The 21,397-nt window shown below is 37.9% G+C and overlaps 1 protein-coding gene across 4 annotated transcripts in view; it reads left to right on the forward strand.

The window, feature by feature from the left end:
• The window catches only part of NPAS3 (neuronal PAS domain protein 3), a 298,073-nt gene that overhangs the window by 205,797 nt on the left and 70,879 nt on the right, over positions 1-21,397 (forward strand). For 3 of the 4 annotated variants that reach the window (XM_072427890.1, XM_072427892.1, XM_072427894.1), the window contains one exon: positions 17,571-17,660. The exons of the other annotated variant lie outside the window; for it this stretch is intronic. In XM_072427890.1, the coding sequence (XP_072283991.1) occupies positions 17,571-17,660 (90 nt within the window). The remainder of the gene's footprint in view (positions 1-17,570; positions 17,661-21,397) is intronic. 4 annotated transcript variants of the gene reach the window in all.

A 21,397-nucleotide genomic window follows, 5' to 3' on the forward strand; every position in this document is an offset into this window, starting at 1 on the left:
ACCCTCTGCTCTCCCCTCTTAAATATACTGCCAGTTAATTTACTTTTTTGCATTGCTTGTTAAATCTCCTTTCCTTTTCTAAAACAAGCACACTTTTGCTAGTCATTATAATTTGCATTCTAAATTCATCCAGAGAACACTTTAGCATTATGATATCACAAAGTACCTCTTACAACGAGTACAGACATACCCTTTCCTAGCTCGCCTGTAGCCTAAAATTTTGCTAAAGATAACATGATATCTGACTTCCATATCATTGTGGTTATTTTGCATCAGTAGAGACTGCAGACAAACTATCAAATATAGTTTTCTTTACCCTGACTGACCAGTTGACGTGAAAAAGGACCTACAATATACAATACTGTGCATTGGGGGTAAGCTGGGAATGCATTTTGACTGCCCCCACCACTAACTACTATAGCATAATGAAAAGAAGAAATGTCTCACAGTGTTTGCTATAAATTCATCATATTATAATCTTGATGAAACTGCTCTGTTTTTTTAAGTGGTGCATTTTATTGGTTATAGTACCTATAAAGCCTTGCTGAAATCTGGAAATTAATGCTGCTAAGTAGCCGCCCAGGTATTTATATTTCTGTCTATACTGGACAAATGAGCCCACTAGCAGTATTAATTCTTCTTGTCGTTTAAATGTGTTATTAATAGTAAAAACAAAATCAATGTCTATCAAACATGCAAGTGGCTGTGATTTAATTGAGTCATAAACCTGTCTATATGACGTAACATATTGAACACTCCATACCAATGTGTCCTATAAAGGATACACAAGTAGGCCGTGTTGCAAAAGGCACTCCTCAAAGGATATTATCGATACGTTTGTACTCCCGTTCCTTATTGCAGAACAGGGTTAATGTCTGCTAGTGCCTGTTTGCATTCAACTTCACAGCCAAGTGAGGCCATTTTTTCTCTAGCACGCAGCTGCTTGACAGCCCCTAATAATAACACACGAGGACAGTCAGACAGAATGAAGACAAATACAGCGACTTCTCGCAGAATCCTAATGTCCCAATGCTCGTGGGAATCTCTTATCAGCAGGCAGAGCGGCGTTTATGCTGTATGAGGCTGGACGAGGACTTGTATACACTTCCGTTATGTGTGTTAATTTCATCAGTGCACATGTATGAGCTAATGACAAACAAATAATCACATACACTGTATATTCCCATCTTCTGGTGCACAGAGGAACGTGGGATGTCTTACAAAAAAAATTGGAAAAAGTCAAACCAAGTTAAGGCTAGTTAGTCAAGCTCGTTTAATTGGTTGTTAAGAACATGTTTTTCAGCTTTTGTACATCAACCTGGCTATGATTTATGAAACCTAGCCTAAAAGTGAAACTGTTAACAAGACAGTAGGATTTCTTGCTCCATGTGGTTTACACCTCAGGGCTGTGAACATCAGCTCCACTTTACTCAATTTCATTATTCCTTTTTCTCAGTGTATGAATGTGAGAAAATCCACTAAAGTTGTTCAATCTAGTTGTTCAGCAATTAGCAAGTTGACAATGCAACAAATAATTGTGAAACAGTGGTTCAGGAAACATGGTACATTATTTTCATACATTGATTGGTCATCACAATGTCCAGGCCCTAACTTCAATTAGAATTTTGGGATATTCTGGAAACTCTCCCATCATCAATACATGATCTTAGCCAAAAAAAAAAAAATCAACTATGGATGAAAATAAATGCTGTGGAACTACATAAGCTTATCAAAATGATACAACAGCCAAAGAAATGAAACTTTTGGTCAAATATTTACACAATTCTAGATGCAAAAAAATGTTCCATCATTTCAATAAGCTTATGCATTGTCACTATGGCAAATTCATGCTGCTATCAAAGCTAAAGGCAGTTCAACGAAATATTAGAAATATTAGTTTGTGACTTTTTTTTTGGCCAGGCAGTGTATTTTCATCCTCTAGAATACTAATGTTTATCAATAACGTGTGAATTGCCTTCTGTCTCCCAGACAGCCAGCAGATTTAGTTATAAGGCCACATGCATGATCCCTGGCCCTCACTCTCCATTCCATGTAAGGTTCATGTACCATCGCCACCCTAACACAGCTTTCCTTGCAGTGTCTAATGACAGCAGATTAGCATGCATTACAAATAGCCTAAATAATGAATTATTCAACTCGGTGTAATTATCACCTCACCCTCTAATGCAATTACTTGATGCCTTGCTTGGTTATTTCAGGGCTCTGACTCTACCTGCTGGGCGCCATTTAAAGGTGCGTATCCTTCTAATTGCCGAGTGAAAAAAAAATTCTCTTTAAACAAATATACCCAGTGAGCCTCTATAAATAAGGCAAGGAGGGGCGAGAACGTGGTTCATACAAAGGCACGGTCTGCAAAGCTATGCCGCTTGATTATCTCTGGAACATTATTATTATGTGTTTCCCTCTCAAATAGACTAAACACCAATTTACTAAGACAGGGCAAACAGCTGTGCTGAGTGAAGTGTTGAAACCGAGAATAACCCATCAAATTTAAACTTTAGTTGAGTCAGGTCAGTAAATGATGAATGCTGATTGGTTGTTGTGGGTTACTTTAATAAGTAAATCAGCATTTGCTTTATATTTTAAGCCACTAAGGGTATAGCAAATGCATAAGTAAACTTTTTAAGTGCCATATGCTCCCCCTCGACTTTCTTGGCAAAGTCTTAAATAGAAACAGAGACTCCAGATTTTTACTTAATGGCTTTAAATTGCATAGGGCGAGGTGAGTTTTCTTTCTCTTAGAAGCCAACACCTCTGCTGCAGTGTGCATGAAATGGCCTGTTATATATAGATTTATGGCTTTCTGGACTACCTGCCTAAAGCAGAAACAGAGGCCGGGCATTTTTCCTTATGGTCAAGACTTCATGTAGGAATGCAATTGAGATGCAAATTTACGTGGAGCTGGGCATGTCAGTACGTTATTGTTTGTTTAGAGACATAGTTATAATGTTGTTAGAGTAGTAAATGCTGTCTCAAGTTACTGCAAATCACAACTTAAACTAAAAGACCACTAGAGTAACAACTGTCAGGATCTAGATTGGGACCCTTTGTGCCTCTCATAAATTGTGCGGGCTTACCTGGGAGAGAAAAAACCAAAGTCCGGTCTTTACCAGAACACCTCTCACAAACTACTGATCCATGCCCCCTGAAAACACCTGCTGAACCTGATCAATGGCTTGATCATGAAAGTTTAGGAGTAGGTAACTAAGGTGTCTATTATTTGAGTTTTTATCTATGGCACACCTCTATATTGCAACTTCAGATCTCAGACTCCCTCTGTATCTACTATCTATCTATCTACTAGACTCCTTTTCAGAGATAATTGAGGGTCTACCTTCAGACTAAAAATACATCCTCTGTAATTTGCCTTATTTTGAACATGCATCAACTTTTTCTCTGTAACTGTCTACAGTGACACTTTCCTCCAGGACAACTTATGGTAACCTATCAGATTACATTTTTCAGTTTTCTGACCTTGGTTGACTTAAATTTGGTTGGTTGAAACAAATGGTTGCCCTTTACAACTTCGTATCTTCATTTCGTGCAACTTAAATAACTAAGGCTGAAGAAAAAAAAAACTATTCTCTCTAGTGCTGTAAATGGTACAATATTTTGAGAGGTATTAGAATAAAAGGAAAATTGTAACTTGCTAGAATGATATACGTTTAGAAGTGTGTGTGGTGATTATGTATCAAAGTATCACAAAACCTCTTTTCAACAGATGTAAATGCTGCTCCCTGCTTCTTAGTAGCAGTAGAAAACTCCCTTGGAAAACCAAAAAGTGGACAATATTCCTGTGATTCCTATCCTCCATATCAACAACTCTGGAATTTTGTTCTGCCAATTTAGCTTGTAGGAGAGGAACATCTGAAGATACTGGCTGAAGTGTGTCCTACACATCACTAGTAGTATATGGTCTGACCCTGCTGGATAGTGTGAGTGTGCTTTACTTGTTATCATGATCTGTGCCTACTATAGAAGATAGGATTTACCTTTATTGGGTTTGTTGCACTACAGAGCAATTTTATGTCCTACTGCAGAATCAGACAGTGGTTCCAAGTGAAAGTACGTTTCACCATTCCATGATTCTTCGCTTTTTCTGCTGCCATCTTGTGAAGTCTTACTTCCATTGTGGAACAGGTTTTCTGTTTTTTCAAAGCAACTGACCCAATCTTACCATCATCAGAGTAGGAGAAGATCACGTGCTGCAGATGCAGTATTTTTGGAGGAATTAAGCAGCATACACTGATTTCATGATTATTCTCACATCCCAGAAGCTGGACACACAATCTGACATCAATGTTTTAGTTGTACAATAGTTTGTAAGAACAAATAGTTTGTAAGAACAAATAGGCATTTTGTTACATCAGCCTAAAGACCTAACCTGACCTTGTGCCCTACAGACGTGAAGATCTTTATGCCCATGACTTTTAATCAAACAATTTATTATCAGCCTCAATGACGCTTTGTTGTGGAAGTTGAAAAAAAATAAGTGACTTTCTAGAATTCATTCAGGACTTGACACTGAAGATAGCATTTGGGGAAGAGCAGCATAGGGCAGTTCAATATGTTAAAGTAAGCCTTGGAAAACATATACAACCTAAAATGACCACCCTAATATCCATCATACTGGACTATGATGACTGGATACTGGACATTATGTTGTTCAGATTTTTTTTATCATGGAACCTTCGGATATACCTCTGAATTACATAATCACCACACACACTTCTAAACGTATATCATTCTAGCAAGTTACAATTTTCCTTTTATTCTAATACCTCTCAAAATTGTGTACCATTTACAGCACTAGAGAGAATAGTTTTTTTTATTTCTTCAGCCTTAGTTATTTAAGTTGCACGAAATGAAGATACGAAGTTGTAAAGGGCAACCATTTGTTTCAACCAACCAAATTTAAGTCAACCAAGGTCAGAAAACTGAAAAATGTAATCTGATAGGTTACCATAAGTTGGCAAACTGCTTTTTTGAATAAACCTTCTTGCATCTATTATGCATCACTGTTGGGTCCTCAGCCTCTTTGGATAAGATGAAATTAAAGCATGCAAATGAACTTGTGTGACACATAATATGTGACATGGAGGATGTTCCTTGACAGAAGGAGGGATCAAAACATCAGACGGAGGGACAGGAATGTCATAACAGGCAGCTTATAAAACCACTGTGTGATTAATCTGTTAATCACAATCTGATGCATGCAGGGAGGCACAGTAGGGAAGTACTTTGATAAACTGGTGTCAGACAACACTGGGACAGTGAAAGAGAATGCTCAGAGAGCTATGCCTGACTTGTATTCTATATAGATATTGCAGTATCAGAGTTTATGTTGTTAAATTTGTTTTTCTTCCATTATGAAATCTATACTTTCTCTGTCAGCAAGAATCAATGTTGATTGGGCTGACAAACCAATTCTCTGAAAGTTTGATTTGGATCTGTAATGACATACATTCATCCATGCCTATAGGTCAGATCTATATCTAATTATTGCTTCTCTTCTTCAAGTCCATATTCCTCATCTTTCTGTAATTAACATCATGGGATTGCATTCTTCTTATCTCAGGTCACATTCATTCAAAGGATTTTCTTTAAAAATACACTTTAACATACATATTACAAATTGTAAAGCCCGAGATAGAAAGAGTAGTAAATACATAACTATTTATTTGGACCATATAACTTAACTCTTTCAAGAAAAAAAAAGGCTTATTAAAATTACCACAATGTTGTGCTGTAGTGACCATCAAAATTCCTTTTTTTTTAAATTAAAGGTTGAACCTGTTTGACTGATGTGTACAAATTCTCCTTGTGCATTGAAAAGATGCTCTCCTTAAATTTGTTCTAAGCCTGTAATATCACAAAAAGCTGAATAGCTTAATTATGTAAATCAAATATTTTTACTCTGTATAATAGTTAGCTGTATAGATTGCTGGTTACAAAAAAAAATATTCCATTTCAAATGAGTAGTAGAAGCTCACTGGTTGCTATGAGGCACACTATTTAAATTTTAAACACAAAGCCCCAAAATGGAAAAAAAATATTTACCTGCACCTAAGAAGCCCACCCTCCTCCCGAAATTCTTCCTTTCCTTCCTCCAAACCTGCTGACCCCCTCCTTGAGCTCTGATAGATTAATTACCTGACCTTTATGTATACTGTCAGTTTTAAAAACTGAACTGAGCTGTCGGAAGCAGCAGTAGGATAGCTGAAAGGATTTGTGTTTATACATTTAGTGCAATCTGATTTGAGGATGTACAGATGGTTCGTGCACCACAATTCTGCAGCCTCTCTCCCTGTGCTCTGTTTTGCACTCACATTAATCTGTTTCTCATTGATTTTCTTAAGGCTGAAACTCTGAGCTGGATTCTTTAAGAGAGAAATAGCATCTTCTTGCCGACTCGCACTTTAATCAGAGAAATGGCTTTTCTTTATCAGAATGGCCTGGCTGGGAGGAAGTCTTGGTGTACAAGAAATAAGGACGGGCAGCGGAAAGCAAAGATAATTTAACACATTGGTTTCCAGTTCTGTAGAGGACCACAAAATAAACCCTTACTTTCATCTTTTGTTACAGCTCTTATTTAAACAATGAGTATATAATGTAGACATAATCATATCATGTTTTCTAAGAGTTAAGTTGAAGCAAAATTACTGTACTCATAATAGAGAATAGTAAGAAATTAAGTATAAATATAAAGCCCAGTTGGTTGAATCTTTTTACATTTGGTGTCTCTGGTGTCATCAGACCAGGACCAAGAACAAATTATAAGCAGTGGCAGATGTAGCCAACAGTGGGCTCCTGTGCAGAACAGGTTTCAGCCCCCCTGGTCAACTGACTCAAGGACCCTGTGAGGGCCACTCTTAGCTGAGAAGGGTCCAGGGCCCTCCTTCAGTGACAGACTTTGTCCGCCCATGTCTGTAAAACATATGTTTTATTTATTAGGGTTTATTCACTAAAGGAATATAATCCTATAGGTTTACTTACACGGTGAATTTTCCATTTACAATGGGAAAATTCACTCAGATCAGTGAATAAGGTGGGACTCACCTTATTGACTTCAGCAGTAAATAATCTTTTTGTAGGCTGTACTGCAGATGTGTAATCCATGGACACATTGGTCCTGATTTAAAAAAGCTCTCCAAGGCTGGGGAGGATATACTTTCATCAGTGAAGCTGGGTCATCCAGCACACATGGAATTAATTTCTCCAATGTAATTGCTTTGAATCCTACCAGATCCTTTACAGGTTTGCTGGATCCCAGCTTCACTGATTAAAGTATATCCTTGCCTGCCTTGAAGAACTGTAAGAAAACAGGCCATTTGATACCAAATTGCTAGAAGAAGGCAGTCCTTGCATATGTTTAGCTAAGCCCTGTCCATCCCTCATCCAATGTAATTCTGAACAGCAAAAGGTGAAAATCAGAAAGCTCATGATATCTGTTATCCCCACTGTTGATCAGTGCAGACAGTATAAATGTAAGCAGATCAATGTTCAGGCTGGCCTGGGCTTTTATAGTACAGGTACAAATTGGTAGCAGTAAATTAAACAATATGCCTATTATTAGATTGGCAGAAAGACAGTCAAGTACAATGAATGCAGTAACTGTCACAAAATATACATACATAAACCCAAACTAGTATAAATTTTGTCCCCAAGACAATATTTCATGTGCATGCCCCACCAGTGGCACTAACAATTCCGCTCTCTTTCTATGAATTGGTAGACATCAGCTAAACTGCACACTGATAAAAATTCTGCATCAATTCACCGTTTCCCCAGTGCGCCTAGGAGCAGATAGAATCTGGGCACCACGAGAGGAGGTGAGACTTTATGTTGATTAAAGGGATCTGGAAAAGACAACAGTCTCAGCCTGCATCAGAGCAGAAAAAGCCTTGTTCATCCCCTCTTTTTATAGTTAAGTAATATAGTTAGTAGCGACCATAACATAATAAAAAGCAACTCCAGGCAACACAAAAATGTAGCAAATGGCTAATGGAGCACATGAAACCTGTGCTGCTAAATATTAATTCTTTTCCATCTTTATTCCTGTTTTAGCTTTCTATATTCATGGTTCTTTTGCAGGGTTTTCTGCAAGAGACGGCAGTCTATTTCTATAATAATACCACCTTATTTAAGGTCTGCCACAGCTGAAGAACAGGTGTAAGAAAACATTAATTCTCAGTGAGCAGGGTATGACTAGCTTGCATCAGCTGTGTGTATAGCTAAAAACTTAAGAGCTACTCATCAAAGTAAACTTCATCAAATTACAGAAAAGCATCTAAGATTTAGAATTTCCCAGAATTCCAAGTTGTTGATGACTAGAGGATTTTCCAATGCTGGGCAATGCTAGCATGAAACATAAAAGCTTATGGTGGGTAGGTTGTGTGCCCCAAAAGTATTTTCATGCTGAATTTTCTAGTTTGACTATAAAAGTAACACAAAAAAGCAATAGGGTCTAATTCATAGTGAATAAATACCGATTTGGTTTTTAGGTTATTTTTCAGAGTAAAGACAGCCGATGTGTAATTAGTTGGCATTGGTTATACCACACTCTTGTCTCAACACTTTGTTATTAAATATGGGCCCAATGGTAGCACCGAATTGAATGCCTCTGGCGAGTTACAGTAAAGTCTGTGCATGCCTTGTATAGATTGACCATTTTTAATCCCCCAGTTAAAATCCCAACGGTACCAGCCCTTTCTTTGCCCTCACTGTTCAATTGTGGTCTTTGATAATTACATAATCTCTCAACTCATGTCTGACCTTTTGCCTCCAATTCAATGCAGCAGGATACCTGCCTTGTGACCTTTACACAAAGAATGTCAGCAGCCCCTCATACCTCCTCCAGCTACAGAGCTGTCACCACCTTCCCTCCCTCACTCCCGCTAGCATTTAAACCTCTAACATACACAGGGACTAGCAGCATGTAAAGTAATTTGACAATGATGTTTAGGCTGAAAGTGGACTGTGTAGAGTGCGGCCATCTCTCTGGGGTGGCAGGTACTAAACATGGTTTACCAGTCCTTTGTTCTGTACAGGGAAGGTCATAATTCTATTGCTTGTAATCTTAAATGCACAGGCTAAACAAGTAATGTGTACCTACTCTATATTACACATTTATGGATTGTACTTTTTAGTGTTTTTCATTGTCACTCTTAACTGTATTCCTAGACACGATTGTTCATCAGCTATTACCGCCATATTGTCACTTTGTGTAGATAGGCAAAACGAGCCACCGGTCTTCTACTGTCTGAGCATCACACAGTCTAGCATATGTACTGGTGGTGACAGTCTCTTTACATCATTGTTGGAGAATACAATGTAAAACTCGGCTAAGCGCTTCAAACGCTAGAGAAAACCAGAGTAAAAGAGACAAGTGATTAGCGCGGTGGAAGAAGGGAAATTGCTGGAGATCCTATCAGTGAGGCCGAGCGGTGTGCTGTGCTGCCATTAGCCTTCAAGGTGCTTTTGAGATTCCAGAGAGATGTATGGGCCACTTAACCTGCATCAAACCCAAGACAAAGAGTACTCAGCTTCTCCGTTGGAGGATGTGTCAAGAGCAGCTCGCAGAGCAGACAAATGCCTCTCTGGGCCACTAAGTACTGCGTCTGTGTGATCCGTATCTCCTCATTCAGCCTGATACTGAGCCAGAGCTGTAACCCTTTCCCTGCTGCTGATTGCTGCCCCAGAGTTAATGCGCCTTGTGCGTTACCATTGCAATGCAGGAAATAATCAAGAAAAGTATAAGTTTGCACAATATTAGACCAATCAGCTTATGCTTGTTTTTCAGGATCACTAAACCCCTGAATTTCATTTCTCACAAATTAATCTTGATAGCAAAAAAGGGTTTCTAGTGCAATACTGAACTTATTTTAAGATATTTGCATGTAGACTATATTTGCAGTGCCTATCCAAAGACCATAAACCCTTGTGGCTGCACACTTCCCAATAAATTACATAAGATACATAATGATACAGTGTATAGGTCTGAATATTGAAATTTTATTTCATGCTTGCCTGCATTAAAAGGGTTAAAAGTACTAATGAAGGAGCATGTAGAACAATATGTTAATTCAAGAACAAAATTTTTATTGCCCAGTGTACTCAAGAAAAACATGTTGAACCACCCTTTCTATACAACCACAATGATCATTAACATTTCAGCATTGAAATGTAGACACACAACCAGGAAAGCAGGGATTCTAGTTGGTGGTCATGTAATATCTATCATTTTGTTATATGCTACCAGCAAACTCTGTGTCTGTCCTCCTATAATATTGGTCAGAGCACTGGAATTATCAGATCTGTGGAGTCATGTGCAGAGGACGTCTAAGGGGATTCATGATGGGGTGAAACTTCATGGAAGGGAAAAAATTATAATAGAAACTATATGTGTCAGTTTCAGCACACATTGTGCAGGCATAGTCCACTGTTTTTACCATCTGGAACCCCATTCTGAAAAATACTGTAGCATGCAGCCAAGCCATTTACTGCAGTGGATGACATGAGGTAGCTGCACGGGAATAGAAGTGATGAAAACCTATGTTAATAAAATGCCAATGATGTGTTACATGGAGTGCTATAGAGTTTTAATGTGTTGGAAAGTTCTTGCATTGTATAGGAAGATTTCTTTACAAACCAGTGAATTCGGAATAGACAATTGCAATCACCCCAAAATATAGTTACATAGTAGGTCAGGTTGAAAAAAGAGTATATATATATATATATATATATATAAATAAGTTCAACCACTAGGGAAAAACATATCCCAGATGGATAAAAGATGCTCTACACAATAGTTGCCATCGCAAATAGGGAACATCTTCATAAATTATAGATTCAACTAAAGAATATCATGTATAATGAACAGGAACACTCACCTCTGTAGCTGCAACTATTGTGGGGAAATGCATATTTAGAGATCTCAACACAGGCAGTTTTTCATTACTTTTTAGTAAACATTTAGTTATTTTTCAGATTTACAGTTTGTTTATAATATATAAATAATTTAGACTGGGTTCACATCAGTGCCAAATGCGTTATTGCAACAACTGCTGATGTGCTGCAGCACCATACATTCTTAATAGCACCCCAGTGCCAAGGTATGTGCATTACAGTGCAACAAAATGTATGGTATTGTAGCTAATGCATTGACTAGCCATAGGTGCATTTTAAGTTTGTGTTCAGGTAAGCAAGGCTTCTGAGTTATTTCAGCCAAACAAAACAGTTTCTTTACCAATTTTACCTAGCATTCAATTAAAAAAAAATCAAGGCAACTTTTTGCCAACATTTTTTTCAATTACTTTAGTGTGGGAATGGAATAGTAAGTAGTGATGAAGCATTCAGTCAATATCTGTTACTTAAAGTCTGCTTGTAATTTTAGAAAGCACTTGTATCAGTCCAGCTTTAAGGTCTGCTTACCAGTTAGGATTCGGTAAGGGGAACTTACCTGTGTGATCACAGTTAAAGCATTGCTGTTTCATTGTTGGAATTGTATACTCTGTATACTCTGTCTCTGTATACTATCATTTCAAATTGACTTCAAATTTTATGTCACCATGTTGAATAGTTAAGAACCTGCAAGAGATATCCATATTTGTGACGAAACAAGCCCTGATTTCCACAGCCAGACTAATAGGTAGGATCAGCTCAAAGACTCAGCATGGGCTGTCATGCATCATTGGCTGGGAAAGGGGGTGAAAAGGCTAAATCTCAATAACGTATCTCGTAATCACACGTAGAGCTGTGCTAGCATAGTAAAAAATGTATCAGCTACAATGCTTGTGGTTGAGGATTTATTTTTACTTTTGCTTCTGGTCAGACATATACTGTAAATATGAACTAGGAGCAAAATAATCTTGTTTATGTTTGGGTAGATCTATATATTGTTATTAACACAAGGGTTTCTGTGCTGATCATAGATAGATTTTATGCACCAACCAAAAAACAGCCACCCAATTTTAATAATTCTATTTAACATACTACCTGAGTTTTAAAGAAAACCTGTACTAAAGAATTTGGAGGCCACCTCTCCTGTCTGGCTGTTATGGCTTTAATATGTTCCAAGGCTTGAACCTGGAAAAAATTTGTTTTGACTTCCTATACTGCATCCTTGTTCCGAATGGCAGCCACACAATTCCTTTTGGTACATATTTATTTAGGTTTCAATCCTATGCTATCATTTAGTTTACATTTTTGTTGCTGGGAGCTCAATGTAATTTTGCCAAGATATATCAATATGGAATATAAGTCCCAGCACCAGTGAATGCCTGAGGGTCATATTAAAAAAAAACACCCTAAAATCTAAACACATTTTCTGTGTTAAATTTGAGAAGTCTATGCTAGCAACATACCCAGTGCTGGTGATCAGTGGGAGAAATAAAATGCCCATTGTTGTGGCCAGTGGGAGGTAAAAACACCCAGTGTTGTTGGTAACAAAATGCCCAAAGTCGATGGCCAAGGGTATGAAAAAAAAAAACAGTTTTGCATAAGCTACAGAATGTAAATTAAAAAATATGCAATATCTTTACTGTCTGAACCAAATCTTTCTTTGTTTTGCCTTACACACTCTCTTCCCAGACAATGCAGAGTGATTTCAATCCACAAAGCAGTGGATAGGATTAGGTGAGCCCAGATTCTAAATGACAAGCTACAGGTTGGGGGGATCAGCAGTGACAATACTGATACCTATTTCCCTTGCAACATATTTCATCTCTTTGTAGTGCAGGGAGGCACAGACTACCTGAGACTGGCAACTTTTATATATATTTTAGAGCAGAGCGGCATTGTTGCTCCATTATCACATTATGTGCATTAGGTGCACTTCACTGGAAATATCAACAGGAATTTGTAAGATTTTGCAGGAGGACTGGATGAGAAAACTGTAAGTGTACATGCACCAATAAAGTTGCAACATATATTTTTTGATGGTAAGCAAAAGTTCTACTTTAAATCTACCTTTTGTCCTTTAGTGTTTTCATTGCCCTTTACTTTAATATTACATATAATGAAAACTCATATCACAAAGGAAAAAGCCTGCTGTGCAGGTAATTTTCACTGAGAGTCCATTCAGTGGATCCATAACTGTCTTCCTTTCATCTCCCCTGTGCCAGGCTAATCTCAGGGCCTTGCCCAACCTCCGCCCATGTCACAAAATGATTTAATTATAAAGGCAGACAGACCCCAGTGTCCCCCGGCTGTACAGGCGCACAAATAAGCGTGCAATCAAAATCAGCAATTACCTCCGGAATTTAGTGTAAACAGACCTATAATCAGACAACAAACAGAGCTGTTTAGCATTCCTCCTGCACTGCGCCGTGTGCGGGGCAATTTCCCTTTATTTATCTTCAGCTGCTCGGCAAAAAAACGAGCAAGGGCATCCATGCAATTAGCATAATTACTTCACATAAAGCGGATCCTGAGTGGATTCTCTCCTGAGCCTCCTCGCCCTCTACTCCTAACTGCCCTTACCCCCCTCTGTTCTAACCTCCTCACCCACTCCAGCTTGGACACTAGGGAGCATTTCTTGGAGGAATGGAGTTTAGTATAGGAGCAGCAAAAAAAATCTACTTTAATGAATAACTGGATCAAGGCAAAAGGACATAGAATGGTGCAGAATGGCAAACAGTTATAATTTACTTAATGTGTGCTTAAATGTAGAGGAAGAGGACTATAACCACAACATACCATGCCATTTCTTGGGGGCCCAGAGCTGCAGTGGCCCGGCCTTTTACTCCTTGGCACTATGATAACCTGCAATAAACTAGTAAAGGAGAAATGAGTATCAATCATGTCCAAAAAGTGCTCCTACCTATGAATAGATGTGTACAAACGCACCAGTTTCATTTGCTGCACTTTGCACCATTGCACAGGTATAGCTTGTGCTATAGACTTTCTATAGGAGATATGCAGGCTTTTGCAATTTGTAAGTAAGTTCAGCAATGACAAACCAATATTGCCTTCAGTACAGGCACAAGGACATTTCACCAAAAATAATTTGTGGATACAATAGTATAAAAAGTCAAATATTTAATTTTTGGTTTTGTATTATTCTTTATATGATCATTTGTATATGCTAATACTGTGTTGCATACAGTAATTTATTTGTATTAGGTTTATTGTTCTTTTATTAATTATTTTGGTATTTCTTGCTAGAAAACCACGAGCCATGGGTAGGCATTGAAGATGGTGGTAGCAGTCACTGCTGTTATTTTACAAATATGCAATCCTGCAGCTTGTCTGCACAGGAACACAGCTGGCAGGCGCTGCACCATGCTACTTTTTATTGTTGCCTGCACTGGTTCTGCACTCTTATTATATTGTTTTTTTGTATTATTTTATTATTTCTCAGTGCTGATTTTTATCAAGAGTGAAAAAAAATTGCCAAACAGCTTCCTGCCCCCCACACTGCCCCTTCTTCCAGTCCACAGATAGATTAAGGCAGCCGCTCCCCCTGTCTGCTGCTTACCTACACATTACTGGTCAGTACAGCCACCCAAGGTGACTGTTATCACTTAATTAAATCCTTGCACGCTGAGATGAAAAAACAACAGTGCTCATTCATTCATAACCTGAGGAGAGAGGCCTGTCCTCCCTCCCTCTCTCTGCCTTATTCCTCCATTCCCTCCCTCCATCTCTGCCTATCCCTTGCCAATTCTCTTTCTACCTCTTATTTCAGTCTGGCAGGGAACCCTCTGCAAGCTTTTAGTTCTGAAGAGATCATGTGGCATCTCGTCTTTCTTTCCAAGTTCTGATCAGCTTTTTCTATCTCTGCATTTTTTTCAATTATTTTTTGTATTATCTCTCTTTATGGTTATTTTTATTTATATCAGTTAACCTTTTCTTGCTCTTTCCATTCTTATTTGTTTTCTCCAAATTTCATAGCCTTGTTGATCTCTCCTTTTCTTAGTATCCTTTAGGCTGGCTCAATTTGGATACTTTCCCTGTTCTTTAGCCGAGACAAGTTTTCTATTAACACTCTTTGACAACCTTTGTAAATCAAGCAAAGTAAACTAATAAATCTACTGCACAGGTTTGTAATGATTGCTTATTTTTGACCTCCTAGACATAAAAACGCACCTTTTTATACCTGTAGCAGGTGCCATAGGACATGAGAGAGGCATCATAGCTGCCACCAGGGGGCACATGCGTTCTCTTTTCCATAACTTCTCCACTGTCTGGTCTGCCTGTGTTGCTGTTTGGATCCTGAGCCCAGCATAATATTATTATTATTTTTTAATAACTTTTATTTATAAAGCGCCAACATATTAGGCAGCACTGAACAATAAATAGGGGCCGCAGATGGGAATTCTGCATACTTCACAAGTACAAACAATGATGCAGGAGAAGAAGAGGACCGTGCCCAATAGAGCTTACAATATTTTATAATGTTTAGCGTATACAGAGTACTGATTTGAATAAATGTTTCCAAAGGTGTTTTTTTTTCTTTTTTTTCTTCCCTTAGTATTTTGAGTGTAGCTGTGAATTATAACTCATACACAGACCAATTGTCTTTTATTCCTCTAAGTATTGACAGTATTTCTTATTGTGTATAGGTAGTCATTTGGTAACACACTTGTTTGATAACAAGTTGAGCTGAATGTTATATATAGCAGTCAGAAAATGCAGGTCATCATTCGGTTGTGGTCCACAAGGCTATGCCCAATATGTACATAGAATCATATATTGTCCTGTGTGCATACGTAATCATGTTTTATTTTCCAGCTGGGTTTTCAGTTTACGTAGGATAGTCCTTGGGGGACCAAAATATGTATGTTGTCTACCAGGCCACATTAAAGAATCCCCAGAAGGCCATATGTGTTAGAATAAACTCTGTCATATGAAAAGGTTTTTTTTTTCTAAACTCTTAAGTTATATTGCCTGCCAAGCAAAGAAGAAGCTCACGGTTTTTCACACCTTCTTGTAAACCTGTTAGACACAAGGTCAATCATTTATATTGAAGATTCCCTGCTGTATACAGCATATTTTGTTTCTCTGCTGAAAGCATGCATAAGTAAAGAAGATCAGCTTTCCCTTCTTACTGTATGGGGCAAAGATGGCTCTTCAGGGGATGTACTGCTTCTCGCTCTCTTAAGGTTGGGTACACTTGTCTGTGGTTTCTCTAGTTTCCCCCATCATGCGCAAGGTAAAAGAAGGGTGATAGGACTATATTAGGGGTATAAATTTTCTTTGTAATTTGGATAAAGAAATGTATAGCGGTATCAGGAAAAAACACATCATGACAAATGTGTACTTACAACCCTTGCACTTCTATTTGTTTGGTATCCAACTAACACAAATCTGCACCAGATTTATCATTCGAAATAAGAGGTTTTTACTTAAAACAGGCGAATAATTAAGAAGTGGTCGGGGGCACGTTTTATTTTGGTTCTACTTGGCAGCTGCCTAATCATAAATCTGTCACAAATTGTCTCACTGCTCCTATTTAACATTACCTGGCTGCATGACTGCATTGATAAATGCCCCTCACTGTGTCTATTCTTGGAGTATGCCTTATTTAAGCCATGTATGTACAAGAAATGAAGCTATGCACATAGGACAGTTTTTTTCTTTGCAGTCCTTCTTTGCTGTCTGTTTTTTCTTCCTTTTTTCACATGCTTTTTGCAAAAAAAAAAAAAGACAGGGAGAGAAAGGCGAAGTAAAAGCCTCTGGACTTATGTGTTTGGAGTTTAACATGATCATACATTCTTTGACCAGCATAATATTGGCTTAGTAAACCAATATCAAATTACAAAATTCGTTTTTAAAAAGAAAAACCTGCAGGCCAATTTTTCAGACCTCTCCCTTTAAAAGAGATAGCTCCCTCCCCGTCTTCTGTAATTCAGTTCCTGAGATAACCTTAAAGGTAGGGATGTCCAACGTTCTTTGATGGTCTTGATCTACATACCTGATCCACGAAGGAAAGATGACAGCCATGTAGCTGTCTGTAATGGCAGCCCCTTGTACCTCTCTAACAGATTTACCTTAAGACAAGATCTTTACAAAGTACATTGTTTTAGTGGAAATTAAAGATTAAATATTTTTGTATGTTCCGTGCACATTATTTACAAATTTATATCATCAAATGAAAAAAAAATAACCATCTTTTTTATTAGGATTAGGTATTTTTTTACAAGTAATGTTTCTTTGAACTCTCATTTGTGTTTTGCTGGTCAGCAGTGAGATGTAAATGAGAAGCAGCTCCGGCCATGTCTTCTTATCAGTGTGCAGCTTGTGCTCCCTCCTCTGACTTTGTTGAGAACTGTCTATATTGCCACACGTTACCTGCACAAGAAAATCAATGTTAACTGTCTCTTTATGTGAGATTGTCTCTGTTTTCCCCACTGCCTATAACACAATGCTTTTGTTCCCTTTTTGTGTCAATGTCCTATTTCTTTGTTGTAATTCTCTCTGCGCTAAGTGTATTTATGTTCATGGTACCACTGTTATTTCTATTGTCTTGTTCTTTGCACTTGGTTGTCTCCAGTTTTCCTCCCTGCCTCTCTGTTTGTGACTGTCTCTTGTTCTTTTCCCTGCAGTCTCTGGACGGCTTTGTATTTGCACTAAATCAAGAAGGAAAATTTTTGTACATTTCGGAGACTGTGTCCATCTACCTTGGCTTGTCTCAGGTGAGTGTCCCTCATCTGTTCCTCACACTAAAAAAGCCACTAATCCTACTTTAAACCGTTACATGGGTGCTACCTCATGAAAACAGAAGTAAAGAAAACTGGACAAATGGCCAATCAAGTTTAATCTCTTTTAAACTTAACCAGGAATTTGACTTGCTGCTGTACACAATGGCTCCATATTTGCCACATTTCCAGCTTTCTTTATTCCAAAGTTTTATGAACCATAATGTTTTATTGCTCCACCATGGGAAAGATATACATTACTCTCCTTCGATATACAATAAAGAAAAAGTATCATGATCATAGAAGATAATTAGCCAGGCAAGCACTATATAGATTCCCACTGATTGCTGTTGGCACCATGCTTTGATCACCTAGCCTTTATGTAACCAGGATTGTAACAATGAAAATACCACAAGCTAACAAAGCTAACATCTGACCGTGGTGGATACAACCATTGTGTGAATTGTAACATTCTACTTTTAGATCCAGCCTATCAATGCATGAGAAGCTATTTTGTGACTAACACTAATAAATAACAACTCTTATAACCTGATAACCTAAATCTTAGTTTAGCCACATCTTGTTCATCAGTTCTTCATTGGTATAAGATAGATCATTTCTGGGTTGCTCATTTGAAATTTTTGGGGCTGAAAAAATAATACATTTAAAACTCAAAACAAGCCGTGCATCTCTATTTCTATATTGTAACTTTCTACCCTTTACCAGATACCAGAGAGCATCATTGGACATCATGTACTTTACACCAAACTTTACATACTGCAATGTTAATAGACACATACAAACTATATGGGTAGTATATTTATATGCAGTATGTCATTGTGAGACAATATTTGTATTGTATGCCTCATTGATGAGGCTCATTATTGAAGTGTTCTATTTTACACAAAGTTTAATAACAGTAAATGGAACCTTCATCTTGCAAATATTTTGTAACCAGCAGCAAGGCACCATGACCAGGGTAGCTCGGACCTTCTAGCCCATCCTTTATAAACACCATTGTCATAACTACCGCATACTTCCAAACCTCCCCCTGCTTACCAGCCACTCCCCCCCATTAAATACCCCAACACAAAATCTTGGATTTTAAATTGGCTGGCAAGCAGCCGTTTATTTAAAACACCATTACATAAAGTTAACTTTCCAAATAATTAACAAACAAATATCCAAATAAATAAATGCCAAATAAAATTACATTTTACACTTTGATAAGCATACATTAACATAAATTAACACAACACTCCATTATTAATATAATTATTATTAAAACGGGATTATATAATGTTAACATATTACATTGAATATAGCTTAATGAACCAACAACTTAATTCCCCTTTTAATAATACATAACATTACAACAGTATCCATAATGTTATCAAACTCCCAATTATACACCCAAACAACCAAGCTGCAGGTCTCAGAAGGCAAAATCCCACCCAACAAGAATTGAACTCTTCCAACATCTCCACCTTGCCCCTAGCTGCCCAGCACTGCCTTCAGGAGCCATAATCATCCGTTCACCATAAAGGGGGAGACCCCACCAAAGGGGATCCCCCCTGCCAAAATCCACCCCTTTTCCAATACACTGAATCCCTGCCTTCCAAGACCCCAACCGCTAAAACGAACCCAACTCTCAACTCTACCTAAACATAAGAGGGAGGGTGGGTGGGAAACTTTTTCTTTCCAAAAGAGGGCCTCTCACTATCATCCAGCCCTTTTAACATCTCCCATTCCTAATCTCCTCCTACCCCACGTTGTATACTAGCCCAGCCCCCTCTAGCAACACTACCTTTTTCTTAACCCCTTAAAAGCTCTGGGCTAGGCCTAGCACCCGGTCATGTAGGCCCTGCGCCTAATTCTTACGGCTACGGGCCTCTCTTTCACGTGTGGTTAAATTGCTGGTCCAGTGCCTATTTGGTAAACACAGAACAAATGAAAAACAAATGAGTAGACAGACTTAAAGATATTCTTCATAAAACTTTTTAAAGAAAAGTTCTAATATACTTTATAGTTGGATTGTTGACTACACATGATCAGTCACATGTCCCCTAGTATATATGTGCAACCATTTTTGTTGTGCCCTTTTTGTATTATTGTTGTGTCTGTGCGGCTACTATTTAGTACTTAGCAGATAAGTGCTGATGCTGTTGGCTGTACCTCCGATTATATGTAAGTTTTACCTTTTCTCAGTGGTTTTGTGCTCTTTGCCTGCTGTGACCTGGGAGAGGGCAGTGAAGTGCCCCTGTGGTCTCTGGGGTCCCATTAACAGCTATTCCAGGTCCAAATGTGTGCCATGGGATCTGACACTCTCACTATTGTCTGCTCACCTATCCCATTAGATAAAGTTTGATAGAGGAATGCTTGCAGTGCATTTTAATATGGTTACGATAAGGAAATTAGACTTATCTCACTTTTACCTGATTTCCCTGTTTGAAAGGTCTTCCTGAAGGAGCAGGACATCTGTCTGTAACTGTTGGAACAATGAGAATTCAGTCAAATATTTGGAAAACATGTCAACTCTTTCTGCCTGCTTGAATTATCATAGTACATAATTGCTGCTTGGTGTTTTTCTATTAACTCAATTGCGTTGACACACTACGGAGTGCTCTGGGGTATTGTTCTGTAGAGAAATAAGAACATTCTTCAATTAGGTGTTGTGAAGAGCAGTACAACACTTTGGGAAGATGTGTGCATGAATGGCAATATGGCAGTCAGACTTTCCTGGAAGGTAATTAAATGTGGTTATGTCATATGAGCTATATAAGTGATATATATAAGATATATAAGTGATGCTGAATATCATATGGGTAAACGGTTTGATTATGGTCACTCTTGCTTTAAAGTGATAGTGAAAAGCTCATAATTCTGCAGTCTAAAAGTATTAGAATGGTGAGCAGATTTTAAACCAGCAGTTTATATCCTTTTTACTATCACATTGCAGCATTATATCCTATTCATTTTTAGTCTATCAATATGATGGTATAGAAGTTGCAATACAGTAGTATGATGGTATGGATATATTTCAGCAATGTGATGGCAGATCATGCAGTATTATATTATGGAGGTTGTGATATTGCAGTATGATGGTAATGAAACAATCCAGCAATATGATAGTATTGAGGTTGTAATACAGTAGTGTAATAGTATGGGCATATTCCAGCAATATGATAGTATGGATGTTGTTATACAGTAGTGTGATGGTAAGGATATAATCCAGAAATATGATATAGTATGGAGGTTGTAAAACAACATTTTGATGTTAAGGATTTATTCCAGCAATTTGATAGTATGGATAGTTGTAATACATGTGTGATGGTAAGGATATAATCCAGCAAATTGATATTATGGTAGTATGGAGGCTGTTATACAGCAGTGTGATTGTAAAGAAACAACCCCATAATATAATATTGTATGATTATATGATTATATTATGATTTTATTGCAGTGTGATGGTATGGGTATATTATAGCAAGGTGATTTCTTGGAGGTTGTAATAATATCAGTATGATGATAATGATATAATCCAGCAATATGATAGTATGGAGGTTGTAATACATGTGTGATGGTAAGGATATAATCAGGCAAAGTGATATTATGGTTGTTGTAACGTGAGAGTATGGAAATTGTTATTCAACAATAGATCATGACCCGGGGAGCTCGGACCTTCTAGCCCATCCCTTATAAACACCATTGTCATAACTGCCTTCTACTACCAA

The sequence above is a fragment of the Pyxicephalus adspersus genome, chromosome 12 (genome assembly GCF_032062135.1).
Source record: "Pyxicephalus adspersus chromosome 12, UCB_Pads_2.0, whole genome shotgun sequence".
Lineage (NCBI taxonomy): Eukaryota > Metazoa > Chordata > Amphibia > Anura > Pyxicephalidae > Pyxicephalus > Pyxicephalus adspersus.